At 47.2% G+C, this 27295-nt stretch overlaps 9 protein-coding genes across 9 annotated transcripts; 4 read left to right on the top strand and 5 right to left on the bottom strand.

Moving 5' to 3' along the window:
- Nucleotides 1-616: 616 nt before the first annotated feature.
- BP5553_09472 (putative glycoside hydrolase family 23 protein) lies at nucleotides 617-1432 on the bottom strand (the record flags this gene model as incomplete). The annotated part of the gene is made up of 3 exons (XM_032018095.1): nucleotides 617-919; nucleotides 968-1220; nucleotides 1269-1432. The coding sequence occupies 3 exons, from the start codon at nucleotides 1430-1432 to the stop codon at nucleotides 617-619; spliced, it is 720 nt and encodes a 239-aa protein (XP_031866002.1).
- Nucleotides 1433-3176: 1744 nt separating this feature from the next.
- Nucleotides 3177-4243, bottom strand: BP5553_09471 (Short-chain dehydrogenase; the record flags this gene model as incomplete). The annotated part of the gene is made up of 2 exons (XM_032018094.1): nucleotides 3177-3545; nucleotides 3608-4243. The coding sequence occupies 2 exons, from the start codon at nucleotides 4241-4243 to the stop codon at nucleotides 3177-3179; spliced, it is 1005 nt and encodes a 334-aa protein (XP_031866001.1).
- A 1760-nt stretch (nucleotides 4244-6003) lies between these two features.
- Nucleotides 6004-6831, bottom strand: BP5553_09470 (Cel1 protein; the record flags this gene model as incomplete). The annotated part of the gene is made up of 3 exons (XM_032018093.1): nucleotides 6004-6066; nucleotides 6127-6673; nucleotides 6728-6831. The coding sequence occupies 3 exons, from the start codon at nucleotides 6829-6831 to the stop codon at nucleotides 6004-6006; spliced, it is 714 nt and encodes a 237-aa protein (XP_031866000.1).
- A 3522-nt stretch (nucleotides 6832-10353) lies between these two features.
- Nucleotides 10354-14295, top strand: BP5553_09469 (WD40 repeat-like protein; the record flags this gene model as incomplete). Its single annotated transcript, XM_032018092.1, has 3 exons — nucleotides 10354-10610; nucleotides 10896-11167; nucleotides 11216-14295. The coding sequence occupies 3 exons, from the start codon at nucleotides 10354-10356 to the stop codon at nucleotides 14293-14295; spliced, it is 3609 nt and encodes a 1202-aa protein (XP_031865999.1).
- Nucleotides 14296-16167: 1872 nt separating this feature from the next.
- BP5553_09468 (uncharacterized protein) lies at nucleotides 16168-16705 on the top strand (the record flags this gene model as incomplete). The annotated part of the gene is made up of 2 exons (XM_032018091.1): nucleotides 16168-16419; nucleotides 16532-16705. The coding sequence occupies 2 exons, from the start codon at nucleotides 16168-16170 to the stop codon at nucleotides 16703-16705; spliced, it is 426 nt and encodes a 141-aa protein (XP_031865998.1).
- Nucleotides 16706-17459: 754 nt separating this feature from the next.
- On the top strand, nucleotides 17460-18968 carry BP5553_09467 (FAD dependent oxidoreductase; the record flags this gene model as incomplete). The annotated part of the gene is made up of 3 exons (XM_032018090.1): nucleotides 17460-17739; nucleotides 17799-18094; nucleotides 18156-18968. The coding sequence occupies 3 exons, from the start codon at nucleotides 17460-17462 to the stop codon at nucleotides 18966-18968; spliced, it is 1389 nt and encodes a 462-aa protein (XP_031865997.1).
- A 1936-nt stretch (nucleotides 18969-20904) lies between these two features.
- Nucleotides 20905-21396, bottom strand: BP5553_09466 (uncharacterized protein; the record flags this gene model as incomplete). Its single annotated transcript, XM_032018089.1, has 4 exons — nucleotides 20905-20998; nucleotides 21052-21075; nucleotides 21139-21209; nucleotides 21262-21396. 4 exons carry the CDS (start codon nucleotides 21394-21396, stop codon nucleotides 20905-20907), a joined length of 324 nt encoding a protein of 107 aa, XP_031865996.1.
- Nucleotides 21397-22142: 746 nt separating this feature from the next.
- On the bottom strand, nucleotides 22143-23485 carry BP5553_09465 (uncharacterized protein; the record flags this gene model as incomplete). The annotated part of the gene is made up of 5 exons (XM_032018088.1): nucleotides 22143-22635; nucleotides 22685-22827; nucleotides 22882-23106; nucleotides 23161-23265; nucleotides 23318-23485. 5 exons carry the CDS (start codon nucleotides 23483-23485, stop codon nucleotides 22143-22145), a joined length of 1134 nt encoding a protein of 377 aa, XP_031865995.1.
- Nucleotides 23486-25796: 2311 nt separating this feature from the next.
- On the top strand, nucleotides 25797-26737 carry BP5553_09464 (uncharacterized protein; the record flags this gene model as incomplete). The annotated part of the gene is made up of 3 exons (XM_032018087.1): nucleotides 25797-26001; nucleotides 26053-26288; nucleotides 26351-26737. The coding sequence occupies 3 exons, from the start codon at nucleotides 25797-25799 to the stop codon at nucleotides 26735-26737; spliced, it is 828 nt and encodes a 275-aa protein (XP_031865994.1).
- Nucleotides 26738-27295: the final 558 nt, after the last annotated feature.

Genomic DNA, 27295 nt, shown 5'->3' with positions numbered 1-27295 from the left:
AAATCAAGTAGATGGGAAAGTTGAATTCGACGACATGCGTCGAACAGGCGAGCGATTATCGCTAGTGCATCCAGATACTAGTGCTGGATTTATAGCCTATATTACCTTCCACAAGTCCTTATATCCTTGCACGTTGCACTTCCATAATTGTTCCTATTCAAATTCGGGGCTCCTCCTTCTTTACCCCCTTTATCCTCCACGGTTGAGGCCGCCCTCCGAATTTTGCAGACGTCGGCGGTTTTTTTTCACTGCGGACGGGAATTAAGTTTCTTTAGAATGCTTAATTCCCCCTTTGATCTGAAACCTACCAGGCTCTTCAATTTAATTTCTTCCCCCTCAATCATTGAGTTCCATACTGATCTGAAAGTTTAGAGGTTCACTCCATTGCCTATTTTTATTGGTAGTCCGATACATTGCTTACGAAGCAAGATCTACTTGACTATGCCTTAGATTCTTAACTTGCTGCATAGTACTGTATGCTCCGACGCCTAAAGGGTGTGAAGGAAATGCTTCTACAGTACCGTCAACTCAATAAGACGAAATACTACAATTATGTGCATGTAGTTTGAATATTTTCAAAAGAAAAAACGGACACAGAGTTTGGGCTTCTTTAATCCTAGCAAAGGTTCACGTCGCACTGCCCAGAGCACCCGTAGGTCCCGATCCAACGCTGATTCCAGTATACATCCTGCCCCATAAACCACCCATTGAGCGTCTGGTGTAGATAATCCAAATTCTGTGGCTGTCCATTCTTCTTCCCCTCAGTTGAGCACGGATAGTCCTCCGTGAGGCCCTTACTTCCATTCAATCTATTATTGGCAGTGAACCACCCATTATAACTCCCGAAAGCAAGCAAGGCATTGTTGTTCGACGCATCCAACCGCTTCCGCAAATAATTGGCACCGGCATTGACGTTATCCTGAATCGAGTTTGTGCATACACCGTCGGGATAGTTCGCGCAACTTACTTGCATTAAGCCTGGCGTAGGGCCGCCAGCAGAGGCTGAGCAACTGGATTCTTGCATGGCGATGAAAGCTAGTATTACAGGATTGAGGTTATGGATATTGCTGGCATTTTGAAAATATGAGTCGTACTTCTCGCAGGCAGATCCTACCCCTGTGTAGAATTGGTCACGGGAAATATGATAGAGAGAGTCGAAGTCGAGGAACGGTGGGTCCCAGCCTCCGGATGTCAAGCCTCTGTTGAACCATTCTTCTGAGCTGTGAATGTGCTAGCTGGGAATTTAGGCTAAACTGCAGGAGCTATACCCGTTAGGACCAGAGCCTGGCGTTACTTCTGCAGTTGCACCTTGGGCATTGGGGTTTACGCCTATTCCTGGGTCTACGCTCTGTCGACCTGAAAGAGTTGTTGCATTTGAGAGGGCTGCTGTAGTGGCGAGGAGAAGGAAACTTTGGGCGAAGCTTGGTGCCATTTTTACAGGAGACAAAGGGTGGTTGGGGAAAACTGTGAACTGCTGTACAACAAAATATTGGCACAACGGCATTTATAAAGCCCTCCCTATAGGCTATATTTCAATTAAATATCCTAATTTTCCCGAAAACTGCACTGCAACAATGAAATACATTATGCCTATTCAAGTGTTAGGAATGCCATCTGCTTGGAGAGGATGTCTTGTTGACGGAAAGTTTCCGGAATCGCTAGTTTGCAGAGCAAATTAGATAGTACAGTCACCGAGGTTACAGTACGACTTGTACAAGAATCTCACTCTAATCACTATTTTAATTTGGAAATCTAGAGACATTGCAAGCTAACTGTATATATTTAAGGTTATTGTGACTGACAGCTTTTTACTTTCAAAAGGAGTACTCAGGCTCTTGAAAATTGTATGAAGGGGTAGATCATCCTAGTACCTCCTGGAAACCTCGCATAAAAAAGGGTGCATCCTAATTGTTATCCTGTAACCTGGATCAGGTGGAGCCCACACCTTGCCCGCAGCGGGAACCTGTATATAGAAGCCATTGTAATTGTTTGGTTGGGGTTTTTCTGTTATCATCGCCGTATGTATTGCACTCTAACAAGCTGGCAGTACTCGAGTACCGGCTGTTTGTACTGTACATGTAGTGGCAGAAGTTCGATGACTTGCTGACCACTTCTCATTGGGCCCCCGTCCTTAACTTCTCGGGGGGTTTTTTGACATTATCCTATAGGTTCCTTGACCGTTGTCGGCTTTGCTTGAAATCCTTGTAGCTCGAAACTAGAACAGGACTAGAGGTAGGAAATTGATCGCATCTGAGCCAGCCTTGGGTTTCCGATGAATAGTGCGTATAGGTGATAAGGCGGGTAGGGTAGTCTTGGTGTTTATAACGGAGGCTTGGGCGGACCAATGGCCGAGTTTGGGACAAAGCCGATGGGCCAATTGATCTGTGAGAATCGTAAAGCTAATTAATCGGTTGGCGGTACTCTTTTGGCTTTGAAGAATGACCGGCTGTGATTCGCTACTGCTAACGGCTGATCAGACCTCATTTCAATACCTCACATGCCACACCTCTCCAAATAGCATTGAAAAACTCAAAAGCCACAATGTATAAAAGGCTGGACAAAAATAAAATAGGAAGGTATTCAATAAGCAAAATCTGCGCTTATAATTGATTATAGGAATAAAAAGTCTTCAGTAGGAACCAGGATTGTGGATCTGGCCTGGGGAACATGGGATGGATAAGCCCCATACAACCCCCTCCTAGGGCTGGTTCGATTATCACGACGAAGCCGTGCTGGAAGCGAAGAGGTTGGAAGGTCATGTGTACTTCGAAGGTTCACACTCTGGTCATTGCCCATATTAAGGGGTTTAAAACTTAACAGCGTGGTTAGATATTGGAAACTCTGGGTCCATACCTGACCTGACACTCCCGTGGTGGGTACTGTGTAGTTAGGGTTTATCGAGCAGTGGGGATAGCCGTTCGAAGATGTATAGCGGGCTCATTGATATTAGTTGTTCTCTTAAAAGTGGATTTATGACTAGGTGCTAGCGTGAGAGAAGATGGGGCCTGGTATTTTCACCGTTTGCGGGCCTCACCTAGACCGGGCGAATAAGCTAGGATTTCCCAACCTTCACCTATGCAGGTGATGTATAGATTGATGCAAAGAGACGGTGTGGCTTTTCAATTTCAAGAACCCCAGAGCACCTCCTAGAATGCCAGAGGTACCGTCATGCCCGATCACTCAAGAGCTACCTTGAGGGCTGTATCATCATTTGTTACCTTAACCCACTCCGCGCTCTTTATCCACAATTCCTTTTGCTTCTCCTCATCGTTACTGTCCGGGGAACTAGAATCCTTCTTGAGAAGGGTGAAGTAGCCCCGTTCTCCCGGGGACGCCTTATTCATTGCAAGATCAACAACATCTATACCAGCCTCGGCCGCGGTGCGCATTGTAGGATCCTTGAGGCGCAAAAGAGGCCGCAGAGGACTGATGATGAATTTCGACATGTAGGCAAGCATTTGGGGGGTGTTGGTTCGCAGCGCGCGCGAATCACTCAGGTTGCCTGGATTGATGGCGACGGCAGTAATTTTACTCAGCGTCGTGTCCTTTTAGCTACTTTAGCCACTCATGATTGATCTCAACTGGTGATTTGGGAGTTGATAATTACGTTTTCCAAATGCCGGTTCAGTGCGTACATCCACATGATCACCGCCAGTTTCGAATTTGAATACTTCTCAAAGCCCCGCCCGAGGTTATCAGTGGGCTTGTCTTGGACTGGCTTCACAAGCAGTTCCAAGTCTATGGGAATGGCAGGTGGATACTTCTCGAGACTGCCTTTACCAGGCCAGTGTGCATCACTACCTAGGAGTACGATCCGCCCGCCTTCGGATCCAAATTGGCCGAGGAGGCGGAGAACTAGTGCCGCGTGGGCGAGATGATTTACTTGAAAAGTCTTATCGTAGCCATCTTTGGTAAGCTCCGCATTGCCAGACAGATTCCAGTAATAGGCGTTGCAGACAATGCTGGCGAGAGGTGGAAGCTTGCCATCGACGATCTCTGCAGCAACGGTGCTCGAAAAGTCGTGCACAGCAGATAGATCGGAGAGGTCGAGCTGGCGGATGGAGGTTTTGGCATTCGGAAACAGGGAAATTGTATCTCGTAATTTCTTTGTATTGACATCCGCCTCTGAGGGGTTCCGAACGGTCAGGAGTGCCGTGTAATCAGAGTAGTTGGTAAGAAGGTGCCGGACAGCAGGAATAGCAAGGGAGCTATTTGCCCCGGTAAAGAGGATGGTGCCCCCCATGATCTATCCAACAGCCTTCGGTCTGAGGATATGATGGATGGGCGGAGGGGATGGATTGGATGCAATGATGTGTGAGCAAATGAGTGTCACAAATCCACAATGATTGTGAACTTCACCAACCTATAAGTACTTGCGCGGCATATAATATAGTGAAGACTGATGCCATACTCGATACAGGCGTGGAAGCCGGCGATATACGAGTTGGAAGCTATTTGCATTGTGAATTTGTACCTGATTACGAGTCAACCAGCAATAGTGGATAGTTTGATATAGCGCTTACGGAGTACGAGCCGTTGGTGGTTCCTGGGGCCAAGACCCACTCTCCCAGCGCTAAGCCCACTAGGGGAAAACTTTCAGGGTACAGGATCTAGTTCCAGTCGGCTTCTACTTGGTACTGCTTGGTACTACTTGGTACTCCATACACCGTGTTCATAAGACATGAGACGTTAAGAATCTATTTTCACTAGCCTCGGGATCAGGCTTTTTCGGGAAGACCCTCCTCTGCTGGCATTTCCTTTCCAATGATCCGGAAATGTGGAAACCGTCTTTTCCATAGGTCAGCACTAAAATTACAGTGCCGCTATACGTACGATAGTAAACTGTCCACAGTACCTACATAGGTAGTTTACTACTCTCGATTCTACAGCTACTTCCGAATTAAAGCTATTTACACCTAGCTGTCGTACCTAAATCCAGGTCATTTACCAAAACGTGTATAGCAGCATAGAGGAGTAAACCTCCGAATTGCCTTTAGTGCTATTAACAAGCTCCTCCTCTCTAACGAAAGTACGGAACTAATAGACGTATTCTATATATAAAGTCTTGCTTTCGATGTACCTGAGCTCATAGTGCTCTATAATATCCTAGGTACGAAGCGTATCTTTAAATAATTCTGATTCAAGAATGTATCTCCCTGCTTAATCGGCAGGAGCTACCCGTAGAAGAGGGCAGTACAACTAGATCGGCAGGCCGGCAGGTTGTGAATAGCTTCAATTTGGGAGAGAGTGTATAGGATGGTGCGTATATAGCGGCACTGTAATTTTAATGCTGACCTATGCAAAAGACGGGTTCTACGAGGTACATTCTCTGGACCATTGCAAAGAAAAGACCTTTACCAATAGTTGAGATTGTATTGGCCCGTAACGGCCGTAACCCGTTCACGCTAACAAGCATTTAGGGCACTGGCACGTACAGAAGTAACATAACTTTCCAGCATCTAAATAGCAAGTCAACTCTTAATAGATTAAATGGTAAGGGTGTGAAAGGAATAACGGGATACAATAGGTGAAGTAGAATATGAAACCTGCTGCTTGACGGCTTAGATGTCACGCCACCACACAGCTGCACAATTAAGGGAAGACAAAATATACATCTCCACATCTTCCTCCAAATTTTAATATCTCGACAGACACCTCTGAGACATCATTCCTCGTGCTGTTATTTCCTTCGATTATCCTGCCGAGAAAATATTGTGTCATGTCAAACAAGACTCCATACAGGGTCAGAGAGCAAACCCTACCTTTAATGGTACATACATGAAAGAAATATCCCATAGTTATATGTGGAATGTCTCAACTCATGTTGGAGGAAGCGACGAGGAGAGATATATGGTAATTGGCTGGTTTTAAGACATGTGTGTAAAAGTGCAGAAATATACATGAACCACAGCCAATACCTCCCCATATGCCCGTTCAAAATACTATTTACATTGACGCTGCGTTGCAATCCTCATTCTTCGTTTCCGTCCACAAATTCTTGATCTAGCTCCACACAGCTGGGCCTGGGCAAGTGTAGGTGGTAGCTGTCGAGGAGTAGATATCAATCTGGATGAGTAGCGTTAGTTGCATTCATCACCAGGGATAAGGATTTCATGGAAATCTCACCATAATGCCAGGGTCGTTCTGAGAAGCATAGCCTGGGATGGTAGCCAAAAAGCTACCGGAAGGTGTCTCGGTGCCGCTGCCAGTAACAACAAGCTGGGCGCACTCGGCATAGAATTGCGGGGTGTTGGACTGATGAAGCGCCAAAAGTTCGTGGCGGATCAGGTAGTTGCCCGCGGCCAACTTGGCGGGGATAGTGCTCGTCCACGCGAGATCTTTCATGACGATTGCAGTTCCCCAACTTCTGCCGGTAAGAGGTGGAGCAGTCATGCCCATCTGGTCAATCTTGAACCAGTTCTTGCCGGAGCCGTCACAGGCCGTGAACGCTCCCGAGCACTTGTACATCCACACCATTACTGGTCCCTGTTCGTGAGTCCACTGTGACCATTTGGCGGTGACCTTGGTACCGGCCGCGACGCTGGCCGTCAGGGCAGCAGAGGTGCCGCCATTGCACATGACCTTTTTATCAGTGACTGACATTGTGGGGTTATAGTCGGGCCATTGGCGTTGAATGGTTGGTGGGGATGATGCTGGGCTGAATCCAGTATATCTGGAGTTTTGTGAGATTGATTTCCAAGCAAGGTACGAGAGGGAGAATGTTTACCCAGGATATGTTGTCCCGCCAATGACATAACTAGTGACAGCACCGTGGGCCGAAGCCTCGGCGATGAGGAGTGCCGCAGCAGAGAAAACTGTAGAGAAATGCATGGCGTATGGCTTAGTTGACAATAGGTGGGAGACTACTGAGGGCTGAGGTTGACTTCTTGCGCGGAGAGTGCTTTTTTTATAGTCTTTTTTACCCCATGTTTCCCCCAGGTTTCCTTCCCCACAATCAGCTATGCAGGTTGAAACGGTTTAGATTGATTTGTGCCGCGTGATGATCAGAGAAGAGGCATCGCCTCCGAGGTTAATATCAGCGATTTGATATATTTGCCGGATGACGGTCCGTCAGATATATTGGCAAAATGCTGGGATGAACCAATCAGATCAGGGATATTTTGACATTCCTTGGAATAGGGCGAACCGGTATTTCAACAGGGCGGAACGCCAGCTGCCGGTAGAGCGGATGATGTTCATATTAAGATTGACGAGTGGCTTTTCCGACGATCGATCCTCAGGAGGTCTCGAATAGGAAAGATTGATTCCTCCGTGGTGTTGTGGGGTCCCACTGATATTTCGGGATGATCGACCAATATACTTTTCCGAGACAAATATCTTCTATTTAAAATATGCTCGTTACAATCCGACTAGATGCATCACGTAAGTCCTATGCCAACTCTGTTTCTGTTTTGAAGGAGGAGGAAATGGTACTTACGGCACGTGACTCAACCTCGTGACTATGGGCGTTTCCAACTAGGTATTTGGAAGACTCGCAGAAACTCTCAATATTTTCACGGCTTGTACGAAGTTTCGGTATTGCTAGGCAATAAATGTTCCCATCAATGGCCCGGGATATAACGTGGAAAGTCATTCCATGACGACAATGTTCAAGCTCCCGTCCCGACCCCAGCACCCCATCCCGACTCTTTCATCCATTCTTTGCCAAAAAAGCCTAATGCCAAGGCCACGAATTTATATATCCCTTCTCTTCACGTGGAAGTGCTATATTCGACGGGTGTTCGGCTGGCTGTATTCCGTATATTGCCAGAGACTGAAGCTGTACATAGTGTTAGCCGTTCGTATTATGGCCGTCTGCCCCCGGATTGGGCATATTTTGGACGGGCGCACTATTGGAGAAAGTGGTGCTCTGATATATATGGTGAGACGGATATGTGCGAGGGATATCAGATGACTGTAATCTTGTAGGCCTAGGGTAGGAAGGAGGAAGGAGGAAGGAGTGTGTTCTGGGGGTAAGCGCACCTTGGGTAGTTTATTTTGAAGGCCCGATGATGTAGATGGTGCGCGGTAGGAGACCAAGGTCGGCACAACTTGCGTGGGGAAGTACGCTGTAGCTTGTTATATTTTGACGAGTCTATATCGGGCTTGGGCAGGTATGCGTATGCATTAGGAAACATAGTTGGCTGCAATCTCCTCGTACATGACTTTCATCTAGATTGCTGGGGTAATGGGAATTTGACTGACATTCGAGGAATCTCTGAATAGAATATGGCACTTAGTTTGCGGGCCGTGGGAGTATGCCGAATGACGATAACCACTGGCCATGAGGACCCAGTGGGAGTTTGCAAAAGATGAGGATATGATGAATGAAAACTAGAAAACTCATCTTGCAACAGTTGGCTTAAGTAACAATAGCTAATGTTTGTAAATGGGTATGTTGTTTAGGCCTAAGTTCATACTCTAGTTGATATTGCCAACATCCGCTCATATGGAACGAGGAAGGACCGTACTAGATTATCGATAAGGAGAAAATATAACAACGGGATTTGCATGGAGTGGATAGTATCCCCCTAGCAAGCTAGAAAAGCTTGACATATGCAGGCATGAGGATTCTGGTCTTCGGATAGGATAGGAGAAGATGTTAGCTATAACCGCATGGGAAACTGCCATGTCCCATGCCCAGGATGAGAAAGAGAGGATCTGGCTTGGTTTTGGACACATATACCCACTCAGGAACACCTCTCAGTTTATGAAACTGTTCTTGTAAACCTAGGAAGATGATTCCACTGGCGGTTTTTGGGCGTTAAAATATACCCGTAGGCGCATTGCATATGCCTCGAAGGAGGCGGCGAGTGGCAGCGCCTGGGACTGGGATTGGGACTGGATCTAGGGCTGAAGGAGCACATGTTGATTTGTTGACAAGGAGTTCGGGGTCCAGAGTCTAGAGTCTAGACTCTAGGCTCTGGAGCCCGGAGTATGTCAACCCCCCGCCCTGACCACGCCCAGCCCACGCCCAGTACCATGCATAAAACAGCAGGTAATAATATAATAACAAACAATAATAATGGAACAATAAAAGAAAAACCACTGCGCCAAGACAGAGTGCCGAGAGCGGGAGGCCAAACCCTAGGGGCCAAAGGCAAAATCCCCGTTCATTGCGTGTAGCAGCAGCTTGTTGGTTAGGGAGGTTTGTTTGGGTTGGGTTGTGATGACCAAATTACCAACTCTGGGTTGTTTATTCCCTGCCGGCTCCCGTTAGGGTCTGTTCGAGGTCGTCTAGCGCAGTCATCTCTAAAGAGCCCCTCCTTTTCCTCAATGAGATATTTCCCATGCCATGGCTTATGGGAAAGAATGGGGTGATACTTCGTACTCACGTTCGACTGCGGTAGAAATCGGCTGATCCTCAAATCCTCCGCGCCCCCAACGGAAGGAGGAGGAGCCTTTCGCGCGTAGATAGATAGCTATATATCCATATGCTTGCCGTGGAAGATGTGAAGCTTTTGGAGGCTTCCTCGCTGTCTCTTCCTACTGCGGTGCTGACTGCGTGAAGCTTCCTCTCGTCACGGCGCATCCTGCCCGCAATCACGGCGCAATATGAACACTCGAGTACTCCTAGGTGAGGCGGCCCAGCCTCAGAAACCAACCATGGAACCACAAGCCATCCAACTCCGTCCCATCGGTATCTCCACACATATCCTGTGATTGTCAATAGAGAATTGTGTTCGTCCCCTTTGTCACTCTGTGTGGCCGGCGGAGGAGACTCAGCTCTCTTCCGGGGTCGGGCACCCGGAACCTTGAACCGTGCGCGACATGATTCGTTCCAGTGTCCAGCGTCGAGTCTTGAGTCTTGAGGCCTGGGCTGCCGTGGCCATGGCGATTGCAACATTGGCCATAATCTCGAGTGATCAGCGACGAACCTGAAGCCCCTCCTTTCGGCCCATCATAGTCATCGCATTTGGCGTGAGACCCAACTACAACCACAAACACCACCATAGCAACAACAGCGACGGCAGAGCCGATACAATCGATCGCGGATTGCCAACGTCCGCAGAGCCAAGCACAAGCTTCAGCAGCGACGACGACGACGACTGAATTGGGGGACGGGGTCGCGGGAATCTGCTACTGATATCAGGACACAGACTGCTCGTACAGTACGGCCGTTACTAGCTTGTTGTGGGACGGTGGAAAAAAGCCGATTTAATTCCTATCTTTTGAACTTTTCCGAGTCCAAACATAAGTCCATCCCAAGTCCAAGTCCAAGTCCAGGCTCCTTCTTCGCAATCGTAATCGCCGAGGGACGTCACGCTGCGTGTGGGTCGCCCGTCTGTGTGTCTGTCTCGGCTCGCTTGTGGGTGGTGGCAACGTTCGACGAGGAAGACGTTGTAAAATTCCATGATAGCTTCAACCTCGAAACCGCAACCTTCGCTCACTCCAATTCCTGCCATCGCAGCCTTTGCCATTCGTTGCCGCTGGCGTCGCCATCGCAGCTGCCAGGGTCAGAGCTGGCCACAGGCCCTCTGCTCTTCCGCCCAGGCTGTCCCCGCCTGGCTTGCAGTTCCATCTCCATCAGTGCAACTCGCCATGGACGTGATCCTCATCCCGGCAATCAGTCATCATTGTGTTTCCCCATCCGCCTGCCTAGTCAAGCAGTAGGAAGTCGAGGCCACGGCCAGATCGTTGTCGCCCGTTCGGATCGCCAACGGTGGCGACTCGGGGTGTCTGCACTTGCAGCTGCGTCTCCTCGCAGACAGCACCTCGTCAACGCTGTGAAGTTGTTGCTCTGCGAACTGCCTTAAGCTCGTCGCGAGCCCTGCTTCAATGATTTGGTATCTTTTGTACCCGTTTCGAGGGTTCGTATCCCCCCCCCCCCCCCCCCCCCCCCCCCCCCCCCCCCCCCCCCCAAGCTGGTCAACTCGGTCCTGACAGTTGAATAGTACAACCGAGCCTCCAGATCTCGATACCAAACACCCTCTTCGTCACAGTTTCACGAAATATGGCAATCAAGCTGCCCGACGCCCCGTCAAAACCCTCCTCATATCTGTTGCCGTCGCTGCGGTTCTGATATACCCTTTTCCATTCCTCTACACGAACGACTTCACTAATGGCGCTTCGAATCTACCCCACCATGTTTGGACTTCGGCGCAGCCCTTCCAAGGACCCGTCGACACCCGGCCTGATGTTGTGATGCGGTCTATATGGGTACACGGTATGCTACTTGATTGCAATTGCAGAATTTTCTGCTAACACTTGATAGGAAGTTACATGAACGCCTTACAACCAGAAGTTTTACAAAGTGCATTAGAAATCCAAGATGAGCTCCTGGGCCCGACGCTTAATTTTGATCCTCGAAGACTATCAGATCATAAATATCCCGCCGACATCGATACCGACTTAACAACGGACATGCGAGACAGTTTCCACGCTAGCAATGGCTTGACCAATTCATCGTGGTTTTTCCACTCCCCGCTACAATATTGGTTATGCTCGAAAGACCGCATCGCAGGGGACCACTCTATCATCAGGACGGTTAATGAAGGCTCACGTCAAGCAACGTTAATTAATACCACTCTTCGGCACTCTATCGTGTTTAGCGGAAAGCGCTTTGAGGGCCATCGACTTGTTGCCGCCGATACCTTGGTTATCACGTTGATACATATGCTCGACTCCCCCGTCGGTAGACAATGGGAGAGGAAAGCCGAGCAGCTTGCGCGCAGGAAATCGAAACAGTGGCGCATTATACCGCCGGACGGTAGATCGTACGCTAGTACATTATATGAGTTTCGATTTCAGCCGCTGTCTTTCCAAGATGACCTCTTCCTCGGGGTCGCGTACACTGCTACTGCTCTGTACTTTTTCGTTAGCCTATCAAGAATGCGGGCGCTAAAATCACGACTGGGCCTTATCATTGCAGTCACGGTACAGATTGCGATGTCAATCATGTCGAGTTTCACTATCTGTGCGATTTGGAAAATTGACCTCTCCAAGATACCTAGGGAGGTATATCCGTTGATAATATTGACAGTTGGGTTGGAAAACATTTTCCGGTTCATCAATGCCGTCATCCTAACCCCTTCTGACCGTTCTACTTCAACAAGAACTGGCGAAGCTCTAGGCAAGACTGGATACATTGCCCTTGCTTCTGTTAGTCAGAATATTGCCATACTCTGGATGCTATCTAAAATAGTATCGCCTCAAATCTCCGCGTTCTGCACATTCGCAGCCCTCGCTCTTTGCTTCGACTTCTTCTACCTATTAACGTTCTTTACAGCAGTTCTAAGTATTGACGTGCGGCGAACTGAGCTGAGCGATTCCTTGACCCGGGTTTCAACTCGCAAAGAACCATACTCAACATCAGATTCGCAACCGAGGAAAACCTGGGGGGATGCAGTCTTGCGTGTCGAGACTGCGGTCTCGACACGAGTAGCTGGGACCATTGTGATTATAGCCTTTGTAATTATGGCACAGTGGCATTTCTTCGATAATGAGAGTCTTTTTCAGACTATCCTCCGGTTGTGGAGATCCAGCTCACAACCCCACCCAACGCGATCTAGCTCCACAGCTTTTCTGTCAGTCGATATTCACCAAGCCAGGACGCCCACATCATGGTTAAGAATGCAAGATCATGAAACAGCTCACGAGGTCATTCAAGCCATCAAGCCACATGCTAATCGCTACATCGCGCAAGTGTACGACCCTTTGATATTTGTCCTTGATGGATCTGATAGGACCCCAACCAGTTTTGGAGACAGTCAATTATTACCTGCTGCCCAAGGATTTTTTATCGCAGTTATTTCGATTCTTGCTGTGGTCTCACTATTAATGAACTACCTCCTCTGGGATGAGCTGCCAGAAGCTGGGGCGGAAGATAGGCCTGATGATAAGCCACTTCTGTCTGTTAAAACTTTGAGTCTGGGGCACGCCCTTGATATTGTTCTCCTCAAAGCATCTAACGATGGAATTATTGCAACGGTTGGTCTGGATCGATGGATCCGTATATGGGATATTCGCAACGGAATGTTCAACTACATTGTTCAAGACCCCGGCTCTGATATCGACCCATTTCCCGTCCTAGCTATGGCTATCGATAATGACTCCAATTGGCTGGCGCTTTTGTCAGCTAAAGACAAGGTCATGTTATGGAATATTCCCGAGAGACGATGGGGTCCCGTGATGTCGGTCGAGATCAAAGGTCGAACTCCCGCCACATTTTGCTTTGGATACCACAAAACGGAGCTTATAGATCCTGTACTGGTGGTTCGGCATAATGGCATAATGACGGAAATGCACATGGAAACAAACGAAACCAAGGAGCTACAAATCTGTCGCAGTCCACTGGTCGCTGCATTACCCCATTTCGAAAAACCTAGCCCCCAATATCCTCACCCTCCCCCACGGATACTCACATCATCAAAGCGTGGATGTGTCCATGTGGCTTCGCAATTCGAACCAGACTGGGTCTCGGAAGGGCTTGAAATCCCTGATCCGGAAGATGACAAAGAGATTCGATCGATCCTGCCATTGCCGGCTTTGAGTTCCTTTCTTGCATGCCGGGATCACACTGTTGATCTCATCGACATGTTCACCCACAAAGTCACACATACGTTTGCTACCAAGTCGATGAAGCCTAACACCCTTCGATGTTTCCACTCCACTCGCAGACGACCACAATGCGGGTCTGTGGGACTTGCTTCTCTCGCAATTGCTTACACCTGCGCCGAAACGGGATCGTGCATATTGCAATCCTACCTCCCCCAACGCGAGGGTGATACCATATGCTTCCGTGATCCATGGAAGCCGGGCAGCAAGACTTGCTGTCTCTGGCGAGAGACAGTCGAGCATAAATACGAGGTCCAGAACCCTGGTGAATGGCAAGCACTACAAATTGGTTATGTTGTCGGAGTCCGCAAGCGGGAGACACGAGCTGGTGTAAAAGAAACCGGTAGCCATTCCACCCTTTCTCCTGGCACTTCAGGGCTGAGACGACGTGGCGGAAACGGGACACATTCATTATCCCACAGTATAAGCAAGTCAGAAATGGACGACGAAGATTCTTGGGAAGTGTGGAGTATCAATGCGAGGGGCGACCGGTCAAGCACGCCGCTCTGTGACGCGAACCAGAATCATGAAAGCCTTCTCGTGAATGGCCTTGGTCCAATGGAGAAGGCGGGTAAGAGCGTCATCGCTGTCGCGTTGGGCAATATTATCAAAGTCATCACTGTAGGAAGCGATAAGTTCGATGGCACTCAAGAAGAAAGCGACGATTCGGCCTTCGTCGGAATGGCTGCGAGCCGGAAGAAGAAGCCCAGCATTTCAACAAGGAAACGGACCGCTTAATTTCATGGATCTTAACACCAAGTTAGGGTGCTAGGTGTTCCGAGTTTGAATAACGTATCACGAGGGATGGAGTTTGAGAGTAAAGAGACGGTTCTGGGAGGCAATGATACCCAAAAGTCCTTGTTTATCGGGGCTGGCGTTGATTTCTGCATTGTTAACCAGTTAAATTAAGACTGGGACGGCGTTTTATGGTGATAGCATACAGTGATGTTTCGCTCGAGTTTTGAGCTGTAATGTCGACGCGATGTAATCGGGCCATGGGATGGTCCGACCAAGCGGGATTATAGCGGACCACCCAGGGTACTATTAAAATGATAGTCCCGGATAAATCAATATGAAAGCAATTTATTTTGCACAAAGTAACGAGCTTGTTTGTTAGTCCGTTCGAGTAATGGTATCTAGTGGTTATGTTGCGTGAACTATTTTTATGGTCGAAGTGACCTCCCACTCGGTGACTGGTCTGTTCACAGTGTACGATTTCATGCTGAACCTACGAGGTTCCAGGCCACTGGCTTCACAAAACTCAAGAACTTCCACCAGCGCCGGTTGCTACCCCAAGGCCCTATTGGAAATTATAGCGCAGTACCTAGATAGGTACGAAGTAGCACCGATCCTGCAGAGTTCCGCTTGCGAAACCAACCTCGTCTTATCCTTCCTAGTCTCTTCTGATGAGCATATATCTTGTTTGTGGTCACAGTTCTTCAAAGCTACGAAGTAGTAGTATCCCAGCTATTGATAAGATCTTACATCCATGGCCGGTGAGTTCCGCGGGAGATCGACAGCGGCGCCCAACGCCACTTCCGCTGCCTACTCGCTCCATCCCTGTCTCCCCCAGCATTCTTCCCCACAGGGTCGTAACTGTACATCTCTCATTGTATTAATCAATTAAGAGAGGGCCCAGAAACTTAAAGTGCAAACAAACACCTCATGGTGTACAATGTGACGCGGCAAGTGGCAGAAGTTTGCCTCGTTATTCAACGTATCGGGGGATTCAGCAGCAAGAGACTTGGCCTGATGTCATTCGAGCTTTGTTCGGGCCTATACAGAGTATGAGCTACGCTATGGCTACACCGCGCCGGAAGGGTTCGATCTCGCATTAATATACGCTATATCTTGGGATTGGAATATTGCACTTTGTGCTAGACCCGAGAAAACATATTTTGGCTGCTAATTGGTTATTCTAGGGTTGTTGGTGTGCCAGGTGAACGCATGTCGATAAGAAAAACAGTGCTATTGGGCTACGTATGCTACCGCTAATCGTCAAATTTCGGGGCCTATCAATAATATTGTATCGTATGCGATGAGGGGAAGCTTTGTTATGGTGACGGTAGTGTTGTACCGGTAAGCAGACCATACCAGACGGGTAGTACTGCATGTCTTCACCTTATCTAATATAAAAGGGCTGGCAAACCATTTGATGGTTTCTTTCCTGCGCTTTGACAGTTAGAACTGGCTTGCTAGTGGTGTGACGTGAGAGCAGCCCAAGCAAGCCAACAACTAAGCATGTTCCCTTCAACACGGGCTCATCTGACTCGAGGAAAATGCTCGTTGAGAATTAACGCTGTGCAAGACTGCAAGGACGCGAAAGAGGGAGATTCCCCGTCCGTGATGCCATATCACAGTGACATTGGGTAAAGTTGAAGTCGGGGGAAGGTAACCCGTGGGGCCCATTTGGGAATGGTATAGGGTGGGTGCAGAGCATAACTACCTAGGTAAGTATACCTTATATAAGAGACGAGAGCTGTTCTCATACTCCAAAACCTGAGTTCACTCGCTCACTCGACCACTTGCTCTAAGTCAACCTCTATCCGTACCTCGCCGTTTCACCTTGATCGGCCCGTTCTCCTCTAAGTCCAAGTATAAGACTTTAAAATGAAGCTCCAAACCGCTCTCACTCTTTTTTCGGCCGCCACAGCTGTCTTCGCTACACCCACGCCAGACACCCCCGAAGTGGATAGAATGCCCCGAGATATGACGATTCGGGACTTCGTACGCTCTTGCTCTGAACACAGGTGCAGTTACCGGTTTATCATTGAGACCGAGCACGGAGAGCAGAGATGTATGCTTGAGGATCGCGCCGATGACGCACCTCATCATTCCTTTTATGCGGTGCCATGTCGTGAGGTCTGTATTTTTTCTTTTTTGGTTTCCTCTCCTCTTTCCTTTACCATCTCGACTTATTTGAATTCATTTCTTCCCCATGGGAAATAACATGCAACTAACAGCTGTAATGCAGAACTCAAACTGGGACATATCTTGGGGTTGGAATCATCCAGATGATTTCACAGTTATGACGGTCGTTAATGTGGCCGGGCAATGGGAGGCTTTCTTTGGCTACAACCACCCGAATGCGGGATTGCCCGTTGTCAGATACGCGGATGTTGGACCAAATCCTGTACAGCATCGTTAATTCAGGAGTTGGTGGTGATGGCGGATTAGCGAATATTATAAGGGTGTAATGCGATCGGTTGGATGAGAAAAAAGAACAGGAAAGTTAAAAGGCGGAAAGAGAGGTTATAATTGTACTACTGCTATTCGTAGTGATGGTAATGGTATTTAACTTCAATGATCCGCTGCTTATCCTTTTCAGCGGCCTGGGTGTTGTTTATTTTGTTGCTTAGGAGAGATAGTCGACAAGTAGGGGAAAAGGGGGTTAAAAATAGGGGGGTTGGGTCACGTGTTGTTGTTAATGTTAGGTGACGTAGTCCATTTTGAGAAACTTTCCGCTGTTATAGGAGTGGTAATCTGTGGTGAAGCTTACGCATCGCTCGACACATACTTCCCCTTTATGACATTCGCAGCTTACAATCTTCCTCAGGTACCTATGTACGTACCTAGGTAACCATCCACTAGTGATCTACATCGCTGTGCTTGGTAAGACTGCATGTAGGAGGCACAGCGATTGCCACTCGGGGGCATTCTTCACCGAGACTAACCTCTAGTCCGAAAAACATTCAACAGTTAGATGAAGCTTAAACAAATCCTCGGAATATTAGATCCAGTTCAGTTGATACATCCAATTCGATTTGTTGATCTATTCCAAGTCACAATATTTTACTGGTTCGCTTTGGTTATGTTGTTATTTGCACATAATTAAGCTCGAAACTGAATTTAATATTACCAAAACTAGCAAATTGACAGCAACCAAAAAGTCACAATCCAAAATGAGCAGTACTATCGCAAAACCTTGCCCATCTTCTTTGCTTCCTGTCAAAGACTCAACCACCCCGTTCTGGAGAACACAACTCCACGAGCTGGATGACCACCAGTCAACTCCAGACCTGCCATCTCTATGCGACATTCTCATAATTGGAGGCGGCTATGCCGGCATTGCTGCCTCCTACCACCTCCTCGCTGGCGAAGATTCGAATCTAGAGACAAGTAAGCCGTCTGTTGTTCTTTTAGAAGCAAGGGAGGCATGCTCTGGTGCCACCGCTCGAAACGGTATTTACCCGAATTATAAACTTGTCAATATCTACGCTCAAATCTAACCAGCTTCCCAGGTGGACATCTCCGTCCCGCGGTATATGCTCACCTATCATCCTATATTAAGGAGTACGGTGTTGAGGCAGCTTCCGAATTGGCAGAGTTTGAGCTCTCTCATGTGAAAGCAATTGCGGATTTAGTTGAGAAAGAGAAGATAGAATGTGATTTCACACTCACGAAAAGTTTTGATGTTTTCACAGATAACGATATGGCGGAGGAGATTAAGGAAGCCTATTTCGAATTGAAAGCGGCGGGAATTGCTAAAACCACGATGGATGATTTAGTGTGGACGGAGGGCGAAGATGCAGAGAAGGTAATTTGCGTTCTGGCTCAATTTATATCTGCGTTGTATGGTGTGCTAATCGAAAATTCAGGTTTCGGGGGTGAAAGGCTGTGTAGGCTGCTTCTCCTTCACAGCGGCACACCTATGGCCCTACAAGCTAATGATGGCTCTACTGTCACGCTCCGTAGCCCATGGCCTTAACCTTCAAACCCACACACCCGTAACAGGCATCTCCCGATCTTCATCAGGAACTTGGACAGCGATAACACCCCGCGGTAGTATTACAGCGCGCCAGGTGATAATCGCAACCAATGGATACGTCTCCGCGCGGCTCCCTGAATATTCGGGCAAAATCGTGCCCTGCCGTGGCATTTGCAGCCGTATAGTCGTCCCCCCCTTCACTCAACATCCACACATAGACAAAACATATGGCCTCCGTTTCCCGGGAGGCTCGCATGACTATCTCATACCGCGCTCCGACGGCAGCTTAATTGTCAGTGGTGCACGCAGCAAGTTCATCACCGATCAGAGTACTTGGTATAATGTGGTCGACGACAGCTCACTCATTGAATCTGCTTCGAATTATTTTGATAATTATATGCAAGACCACTTTTTGGGGTGGGAGGAAAACGGTGCGTATGTGGAGCGCATTTGGACCGGTATTATGGGATTTAATGACGATAAGATCCCCAGTGTAGGAGAGGTTCCCGGCCGTGAAGGATGCTTCATTGCGGCTGGGTTTGAGGGACATGGTATGCCTGTTATTTGGCTTGTAATGAGAGGGGTTGTCAGCTTGCTCAATGGAAAACGGTTTGAAGATGTGGGTATTCCGAGGATTTATAAGACAACGAAGGAAAGATTAGACAGCACGACGCAGGTCGGCCAGGTTTCGACAACTTCCTAGGACTCTATTAATTTACGCTGAGAGGGTCATTTCATATAAAGTTAAGGTATCCAGGCTGCAATAACCTCTCTTTTTCAACTATTTATCAAAGGACTCAAACGAGTGGTTAAGGATATAAATGGAGGGTTGTACTTTGGGTGACTGAGTAACTAAGTGAGTACGAATGTGAGTTGATTAGCCCCTTTTACTAGGCCAATGCTAGCGTGTCAAGACACCGCTAATTATTGTACAGGAAATAGGAATGACAGCATCCTTATTTTTAAGAAAGGTTCTGTGCTACCCCCGTTCAGTCACTGACAGTTCCACGATGCTCCCAAACCCCCAAAAGCGCGCCCCAGAAACTTCTATCTTGAGATTTCCACTTCAATAACAGGCCCCTTGTACGTCTTATGTGCCCAAAATATATAGTATGTCCCGCTCAGGAGTGCCACCGAGCCGAAAACGAGACTGCTATAGTTCATCGTAGCAGGAGTGACTGGTATCGCGGTAGGCCAAAATGTGAATAGCAAGATGATCGAGAGATATATACAAGCAAACAGGTTGATTATAATGCCTACCGGGCCAGGGATTCTGAAAGGGCCCCACGCGAGATTTCCCGCACTTCCGGGAAGGTTAGCTATAGAGGTCGAGTCGTTTTGGACTAGCCTAATAGAGCCGGTGCAGCGACGCCATAGAAGTAGGACACAGGCGACTAAATAAGAGGAGTAAAGTGAAGCTAGTGTCAAGGAAATAACATCGTTGAATGCTGTCGTTGATCCAACGCTAATTAGGCCAAGTAAAAGGGAGAATACTGTAGTGGTTATGATCGAAATGGTGGGTATTGAGCTTTTCTCGTCGACCTGAAGCAGTAGTTAGTAATGAACAAAGCGTTGAGTGGCTTTGGGGCAATTGATTGTTACTTTGCTAATATATCTCCAGCCGGGAACACCGCGGTCTCGAGCAAAAGCCCACAACATTCTTGATGCGGCAGCCATTGTTCCAATTGCCAGGCCCAGTACGGCTATTATAAGAATGGCTACCATCACTGCGCTTCCTGCGACTGAGTTTGTTGCCTGGAGAAACACTTGCATAAACGGGTAAGTGAAAGTCGATTCGGCAAGTGTCGCGGGATCCCCCATACAGAAGAGTACGGCAATAAGGCTCCCTAAACCCACGACCCCATTCAACACAATGCTGAATATTATGGCCCGTGGGACTATAATGGCGGCATTTTGTATCTCCTCGCTCATCTGGAATTTATTATTAGGACTTAGGGTCGATTCAGGGGTTGGATTTTGTTTACATGGTAAGCGGAATCAGCACCTAAATATATCATCAGCGTGAGTTTGGGCTTTCGAGCTTTCGAGATGATGAGGATAGAATGCGCCTACCCAGAAAAGCAAAAGCATTGCCAGCCAGCCCAACAAAAAATGAGACCCCTTGGGAAGGCCAACCTCCGTTGTTTTGAAATGTTTTGAACACCTCAGCAGCGTTGTCATGGGGCGCCAACCAGACCAAAGGGACGAGGCACCCAAAAAGTCCAAAAATATAGATGATCAAGAGTGCGCTCTCGACTTTTGGCAAGTTGGTTCCAAGAATTGTATTTACAAAAATGCAAAGTAGTAGGACGGAATAAAACAACAAGGTGCCGTGCCAAAGTTTCGGAATATAATTTGGATCACACAGTTCTATCAGGCCTTGAAGGAGCGTGCCGGCTATGTAAGACGAGCTTGCGACAGCAGCCTGCCAACCTGCTACTGTGAGCCAACCTAGGGGTTTCCCTGTTAGTAATAGGAGGAATAGGATTGAAATTGAAGCCACATGCCTGTTACGTAGCTAAATAGCTCCTGGCATGATTTTGGTGCCAAGATAGACACCCAATGGTATTGGCCACCAGAGGTAGGAGCCCTTCCAATCTCAGTTAGTTATTCTGTGGTTAGGTGCCTCAATTTTTATCTTACATGGAGACAAGTTCTGCTAGGCTGGTAAATGTTGCTAATGTGCCTGCCCATACGACCAAGAAGCCATAAATCAAGCCAGCAGGTCCGCCACTTTATAAAATAGTCAGAGGCAAGCGACTGTGTAAGAAATTGATTAGGTATACTTGGTAAGCCCAATTCCAAAGGTCCTAAAAGACGTTAACTTGTAGATCTAAAATCATTCGATTATCCCAAAAGAATAAGCTTCTCACACGAATGATCCTTCCCAGGTGCCAAGAATAATACAACTAAAGCCCAGGATAGAAACCCAGCCGAAGTTTCTCTGTTTGAGTCGTTAGCGGTTAGGTTCGCAAATAAAAATTTCATTCTTTTACCTTCAATACTGGCCGCTTGCCTGTGCGAGTCAATTGAATGTTATCTTGGTTTTGGGCTCTCGAAGACGCGTCTTGACCGTTTTCTGATCCTTCTAGCTCGAAAGCAGAATCTTCACGGCGCATCTTGGTATCCATATTGGTGCAAAAATGTATCAACGGTGGTACATGTCAGGTGGAAAGACTACGAACTTCGGGGGGATATTGGGAAACGAAATTATTGAACTAATAGGAAAGGATATCGTTTTCATTGTAGACACAAACGCGTTAGCCTTCGACAACTATCTTCCAAAATTATTCACTGCTACGCTGGGGGGGGGGGGTGCAAATAGGTACTGTAGTACTGTACCCCTCAAAGAATTTACGTGGGGCGGCTTTGTTTGAACTGCATCAGTGCATCCTTCAGATTCCTCCTTCTTTGATGGCGACATGCTCGGGCACAAAGAACATGTACGAAAACGGCAAACTTACCTTCTTGCATGCCGACCATCGGAATGTCAATTAAAGTTATTACCGCATAGTTAGTATTGACCTCCCAGTACTATTATGAGGCATACGTGTAATAGCTAGTGGAGCGCTAATCGTGCTCAAAGATTTCGAAATTCTGGCTGTCAAGGATTTGGTCCGATGCACCACTTAGATGAAATTAATTCGGAGTTCCGGACTGTAATACTCGATTCTGGTTCTGATGTAGGGTAATGAAAAGGTTTGGTATAGTTGTGTTCTAGCCTAGCCCATGCCATGGCTATAAGCAGCAATTTTTGTACCACCAATGCAGACAACCGGTGGATTACAACATAAACCCATTTATACATGCTACAAAAAACCACACACAATATCCTTGGTGTGGCTAGCAACATATTTAGTAGTCTGACAGTAAGCTTTCATCCCGAACCCCGAGTGTCCTTTACTGACCACGTAGTGGAAAGTGTAATCTCGGCTCGACTTGAAATCGTTTCATTATCCCAAGCATGGTGTGGATTAGCTTGGATTTTCGTGGAACTTCCAGCACCCCACTTAACTCTAGGCGTTAAAGGAATTTCGTCTGTCGAAGGGTTTATGTGTGAGTGGCTGTTCTTCGAAGTCTTCGAGGTTTTCGAGGTGTTTATTGTTTTCTTGCCAGAAGAGAACATGCTTGGGGTACCTCCGTAGCCGTAAGCACCCACCATTCCTCGGCGTCGGAGGTCATCACTTCTGAGCAAGCCAGACTCAAGACTATCTAGGAATGGCCGAAGATATGGGATGCATGCCGTACCGATACTCAGACATTGCATAAGTTGTGTGCATATCGCGAGCTGCCAGGAGCTAAATGTCAAATCATGCGATCCTCTTGCTCGATGTAAGAAGATAACTTGTGCTATACTGGCTCCAATTACGCTATCTTGTTGTCAGCAGGGAAACTGAAAATTAATGAATCTCAACATACAAGAATCGGCACGCAAAACATATGATAATTATAATCCGCCGATGCCAACCTGTGCGAACTTTGCCGATAACAATTGCTGGCCAGATGATAAGGACCAAGTCAGTAAAAATGTTCAGAATGAAAAAACATTCCCAGAAGAGTATCTGAGAAGTTATAGTTAGAGCTGGTTTTGATTTGATTACTGTGAGGCTACTTACGATACTGAAGCACTTATTCCCTTCCTGTTTCCAAACATTGGGAACTGAACATTGGAATGCTGCAGCAAATTCAGAAGCTAATCCCCAAAACACCAGAAAAACACCCATGCAATGTCCAACTGTTATTTCGAGGGTATTGGGAGTCAAATTCTGAATGAATGATATTATCGAGAGTTTCGTAAGGACCAGGGTCCATATAAGTAAAAGCCCCGAGGCATAACTTGACTAGTTGAATATTAACTTTGAAAGAATCTCTAAATGCTATAACTCAATACACACCTTTTGGAATGTAATTTTCTGCGAATCCGACAATGTAGTCCAAGGTTGTCCAAGGCCGTTGGCGCAACATAAAAAAACAGTTGCCGCTTGCCCAAGGCTGAAGATCTTATATCTTGGTCAGTTTCAAATTTCGGTATATTGACCAAGTTTATCTTACGAAAGCCACGAAGACCATATAGTCATCCCAATCTAGTTTTCGCACAAAGGCAAGCTTGGTAAAAATGCGTCCTCCCACAGCAAGAACGGTTGGGATGATGAAAATGACTGTGCATATTTGAATAGCTGGACTGAGGTTATTCTCAGTGATCTGGACCTGGTCTCTCATATTAGGGATTTGAAGGAAAATAAATCAAGTATCGGGAATCTTCTTTGTTCAGAATGATCGTGGAGTTTGTAGTAGGTCTTGAAGGGTAGTTAGAGAGCCTCAGTCCTGGGCAGAGCGGTTTGGGACAACGAAAAAAAGGTACTAGTCGAAGGCCAACCTCCAGTGAATGGAATTACTTCATATAATCACATGACACGCCATTTATGAGTATAGGTGAACAAAGCACCGGCACCTCGTTCCCTGGCCTTTGTGGGAATTAGGGTATCCCCGGTCACGGCTTACATACTAGGCGACATTTCTGCATATCTACAATTTAGAAACCAACTTGCAGCTGAGGCTGGATACTCGGGCCGTCAAAATCTCCAACATGCAGCTTTAATATGCATGGCGCTATGTAGAGCTCATCCAACTTCCGAACCTCCTTTTGATAAGACTAACTTGATGTTCTTGCCAATCTCCAAATCGCTCATATTAGACGAGACCTAATAAGCAATAACTTTCACTATACGATTATCTATGTATATTTCTTTGTTAAACGCGGCTTTAGATGCAAGTATCATGCTACTCGGTGTTGTGCTAAAGGTGGACGCCGGGAACATTGATCACATTTCCGACTGTTAGCATCTTAGACCCAAGAGATTTCAAGGTGTGGTATTACCATTCAAGCCACTATCCCAGTGGATTACCGGAGAGGGAATAAATAACCGGGAGAAAAGTTGTACAACGACGTACCGAAGGAGCTGGCTGGCATCCCAACTAGTCAAAACCACATCCACAGCATAACATAGGAGAATGGTACTGACTCCTGAGCACTTGGGAGGGTTTTTAAAGTAGAACTGCTCTCCCAGTCCTGGTCATGCGAGAAAAAGATCTCAACTTTAATTATATCTATAAAGCTTGCGAATAGAGGCGGTAAACTAGTTGTACAAAATTGGTGGCGTTGTGCCACCTGTTCGTTGGCAGCGCAGGTGACAATAATCATAACGCCTCGACTACGCAATCAGTGGCAGTGGCTTTTATCCGGGATTGCAGATAAAATACCAAGAAGCGAGTCGGAATGTAGGGCTTTTTTTCTACCTCAATCGCATGATAAGAGTTTTGCTCCCTCCTAGACCATACTTCCCGGAACCATGCTCAGACATTTACAGGCCATATCTAAGAAACATTAAAGCTCAACTCAATAGGTGAACTATACCCTGTCTAAATTTCAAATGAATATCCTAATACTTCGATAGACATATCAACCAACCGAATATTCCAACACCATGTTGATTTCGGGGTTTCTTCGACTAAGCTGTGCTGCCTTGATAGGCACTTCAGTAGCGTTGCCGAGGATAAAAAGGGTATGCAAATCTATCGCAGGTTTGGTTTCCAAATGGCTCGATAGCTAATACTTTCAGAAGGAACCTGCTGAAGAAGCTCTCTCTTCCGAACCACCCGTTCTCCCCGCGGCAGCAGGCACAATGGACTTCGTTGCAGCGACAGAAAGAGATATCATAGGTCGGATCCTTGAGCCAGCCATGGTGCTCACTACTTAGCTTCTGATTATTTTTCTTCTCGGCTTGGGGTAGATATCCTCGTGTTGGACATTGCAGAACTAGGAAGTTTTGTTTTGCTGCAATATACCTCAGAGTCAGCGAGAATTTGGAAGCTGGACGGGAGATATGGATAGCAGGTCTTGACAAAAATATAAGAGTTCTTCAACTATATTTCCAGTTAGTCAACTTCGCAATTAACAACACCTTACCACGATCACAACAGCTACCTTCTTGAAACAACGTACGAAGCTATTTTTGACCAAACCTGTACCACTACTAAGATAGAGGAAAGTAAACCCCGCTAGCTCTTATGCCCCATGCTTTGGTAACACCAATCTCACCTCTCTGTTGCGAAGTGTGAGATGGTGTGATGAGTCGCTAGACGTGGGCTACTCTAACGGCAGATCACCCTCCAAATTCCCGATCCATGAACCCAAGGCCAGCTGGTCATGCGTTAAAGACCACCAGCCACTCGCCCAACAGCTTTTGGGAGTAAGCTGCATCGTGATACAGCTTACGACTTCGTTCTAGGTTCGGGTATCTGCGGAGAATCAAGAGTTCCACGAAGCTAACTAAGGCCACTTTCATAGTAGTGCGGATTCGATTTGGTGGGTGCAGATACCACGTACACCACCGCTATCTTCTGCAAAACCATCGGGTTAGCTCCAACATACTGGGTCCCTGGATGTGGCGATTCCCCAATCTTGACAGTTCTCCGCTCCTGAGTTACTCTTCGTGTAATTCCAAGGAATTTCACGTCGATCAACTTCAAGATGTTAACTAGAGAGAAATACCAAGCCCTCGTACAGGATGAGGAGAGCTCTCCTAGGGATGGCGACTCTCGCACTAAACTTGCAAGGAAGTATGCGTTGACGGCAGTACTGGGATTTTGCCTTCTTGTTTCGGTAGCTCTCAATGTTGATTTACTCCACCAAACCCTGTCGGGCGAGAAGGGACGTCAAAACCTATCAAACTGGGGTAATTTCCTATCCCTCTGAAATCAGTAACATACTGATTCGAGGATCATAGCACATCTTACCCGCAACGTCACGACACCTATATACGCAAGCACGCAGTATGGGCCCTCAATCAGCACCCCAGAAGAACTCGATCGGCTTTGGGGCGAACTAGACGTTAGCCCAGGTCTAATTCGAATTTCTGACAAGTGGGCTGACGCAAATGGCCTTCCACGCTCAACAAGATTCCCCTGGGATAATACTCAAGGGATGTATTATCTGGGGGCCTTTCACCAAATGCATTGCTTGGTAAGTCTAGAGCTGTTCAAACCCCTAATAATCGACTAACAGGAAGCCATTCAAATAATCAGAAAGAGATATATACTTTGATATCGTCTCAGGGGAAAGGCATACCGTCAAAAACGTCATACGAACACCTTCTTCACTGCATGGACACCCTCTTACAGGACGTTATGTGCCACGCTGATGACACTCCTTGGTATCAGCTTCCCCCACAGCCATACCGTGAAAATTACGCGAAGTTCCAGACGCGGCAATGCAAGGACTGGCAGGCGCTTTTGAGATGGGCTGAAGAGCGAGGCGCTTGCTTCCAGTATGATGTCCTGGATGCCGATGGCAAGCCAGTGGAGGATATATTTGAGCATTATCGGTTCTGTCCCGAGGGTTCTCCGTATATCCCGGCGATGGAAAGTTACTTTGAGAGAAAAGTTGCGAAAGCCGTCAACGGAAGTAGCTAATATCTTCGTAATTTGGCCAAGAGATTGTATAGCTGTATGAGTGAGAACTTGATTTGGGTTTTTTTTCCCTTTCGGTCTCTAGGCCAAAAGATTATGTTGCTGTACAGAAGTGACAGAAGTAAAAAGCAACGTAATTAACACAAATGTATGATAGCTAATGCCATATCTCCGGGGACCAACCAACATCATAATTGATACGACGGGATTTTGGGCATTATTGGGTAGGATCTAGGCCTACTCAACTTGAGATATCCTTGCAGGAAGTCTGCATGCGGTACCGCCTCTAATTCACAGTACTGCGGTTCCCTGGGCGAAGTTCAAACCCATAATCTGGGAGACTGGAATGTGGTGAAATAAAGAACTGTAACAGCAGCAGCGGAAGGCACTCGCCACACCGCTGCTCACTACATTCCTTGGCCTAAAAATCGACCGATCGCTTGTCTTGACTGGTCCTTAGAGGCGCCACAACATCAGGGTTATTAGGAAGATACATGGAGAATATCACACACAGAAGATTCTCTCCGAGGGCGCCGGTCGCACTTTGAACACATTAAACAC

The sequence above is a fragment of the Venustampulla echinocandica genome (assembly GCF_003357145.1).
Source record: "Venustampulla echinocandica strain BP 5553 chromosome Unknown scaffold_10, whole genome shotgun sequence".
In the NCBI taxonomy this organism is placed as follows: domain Eukaryota; kingdom Fungi; phylum Ascomycota; class Leotiomycetes; order Helotiales; family Pleuroascaceae; genus Venustampulla; species Venustampulla echinocandica.
The sequence above is the reverse complement of the archived record's forward strand: the minus strand, read 5'-3'. Positions and strand labels throughout refer to the sequence as shown.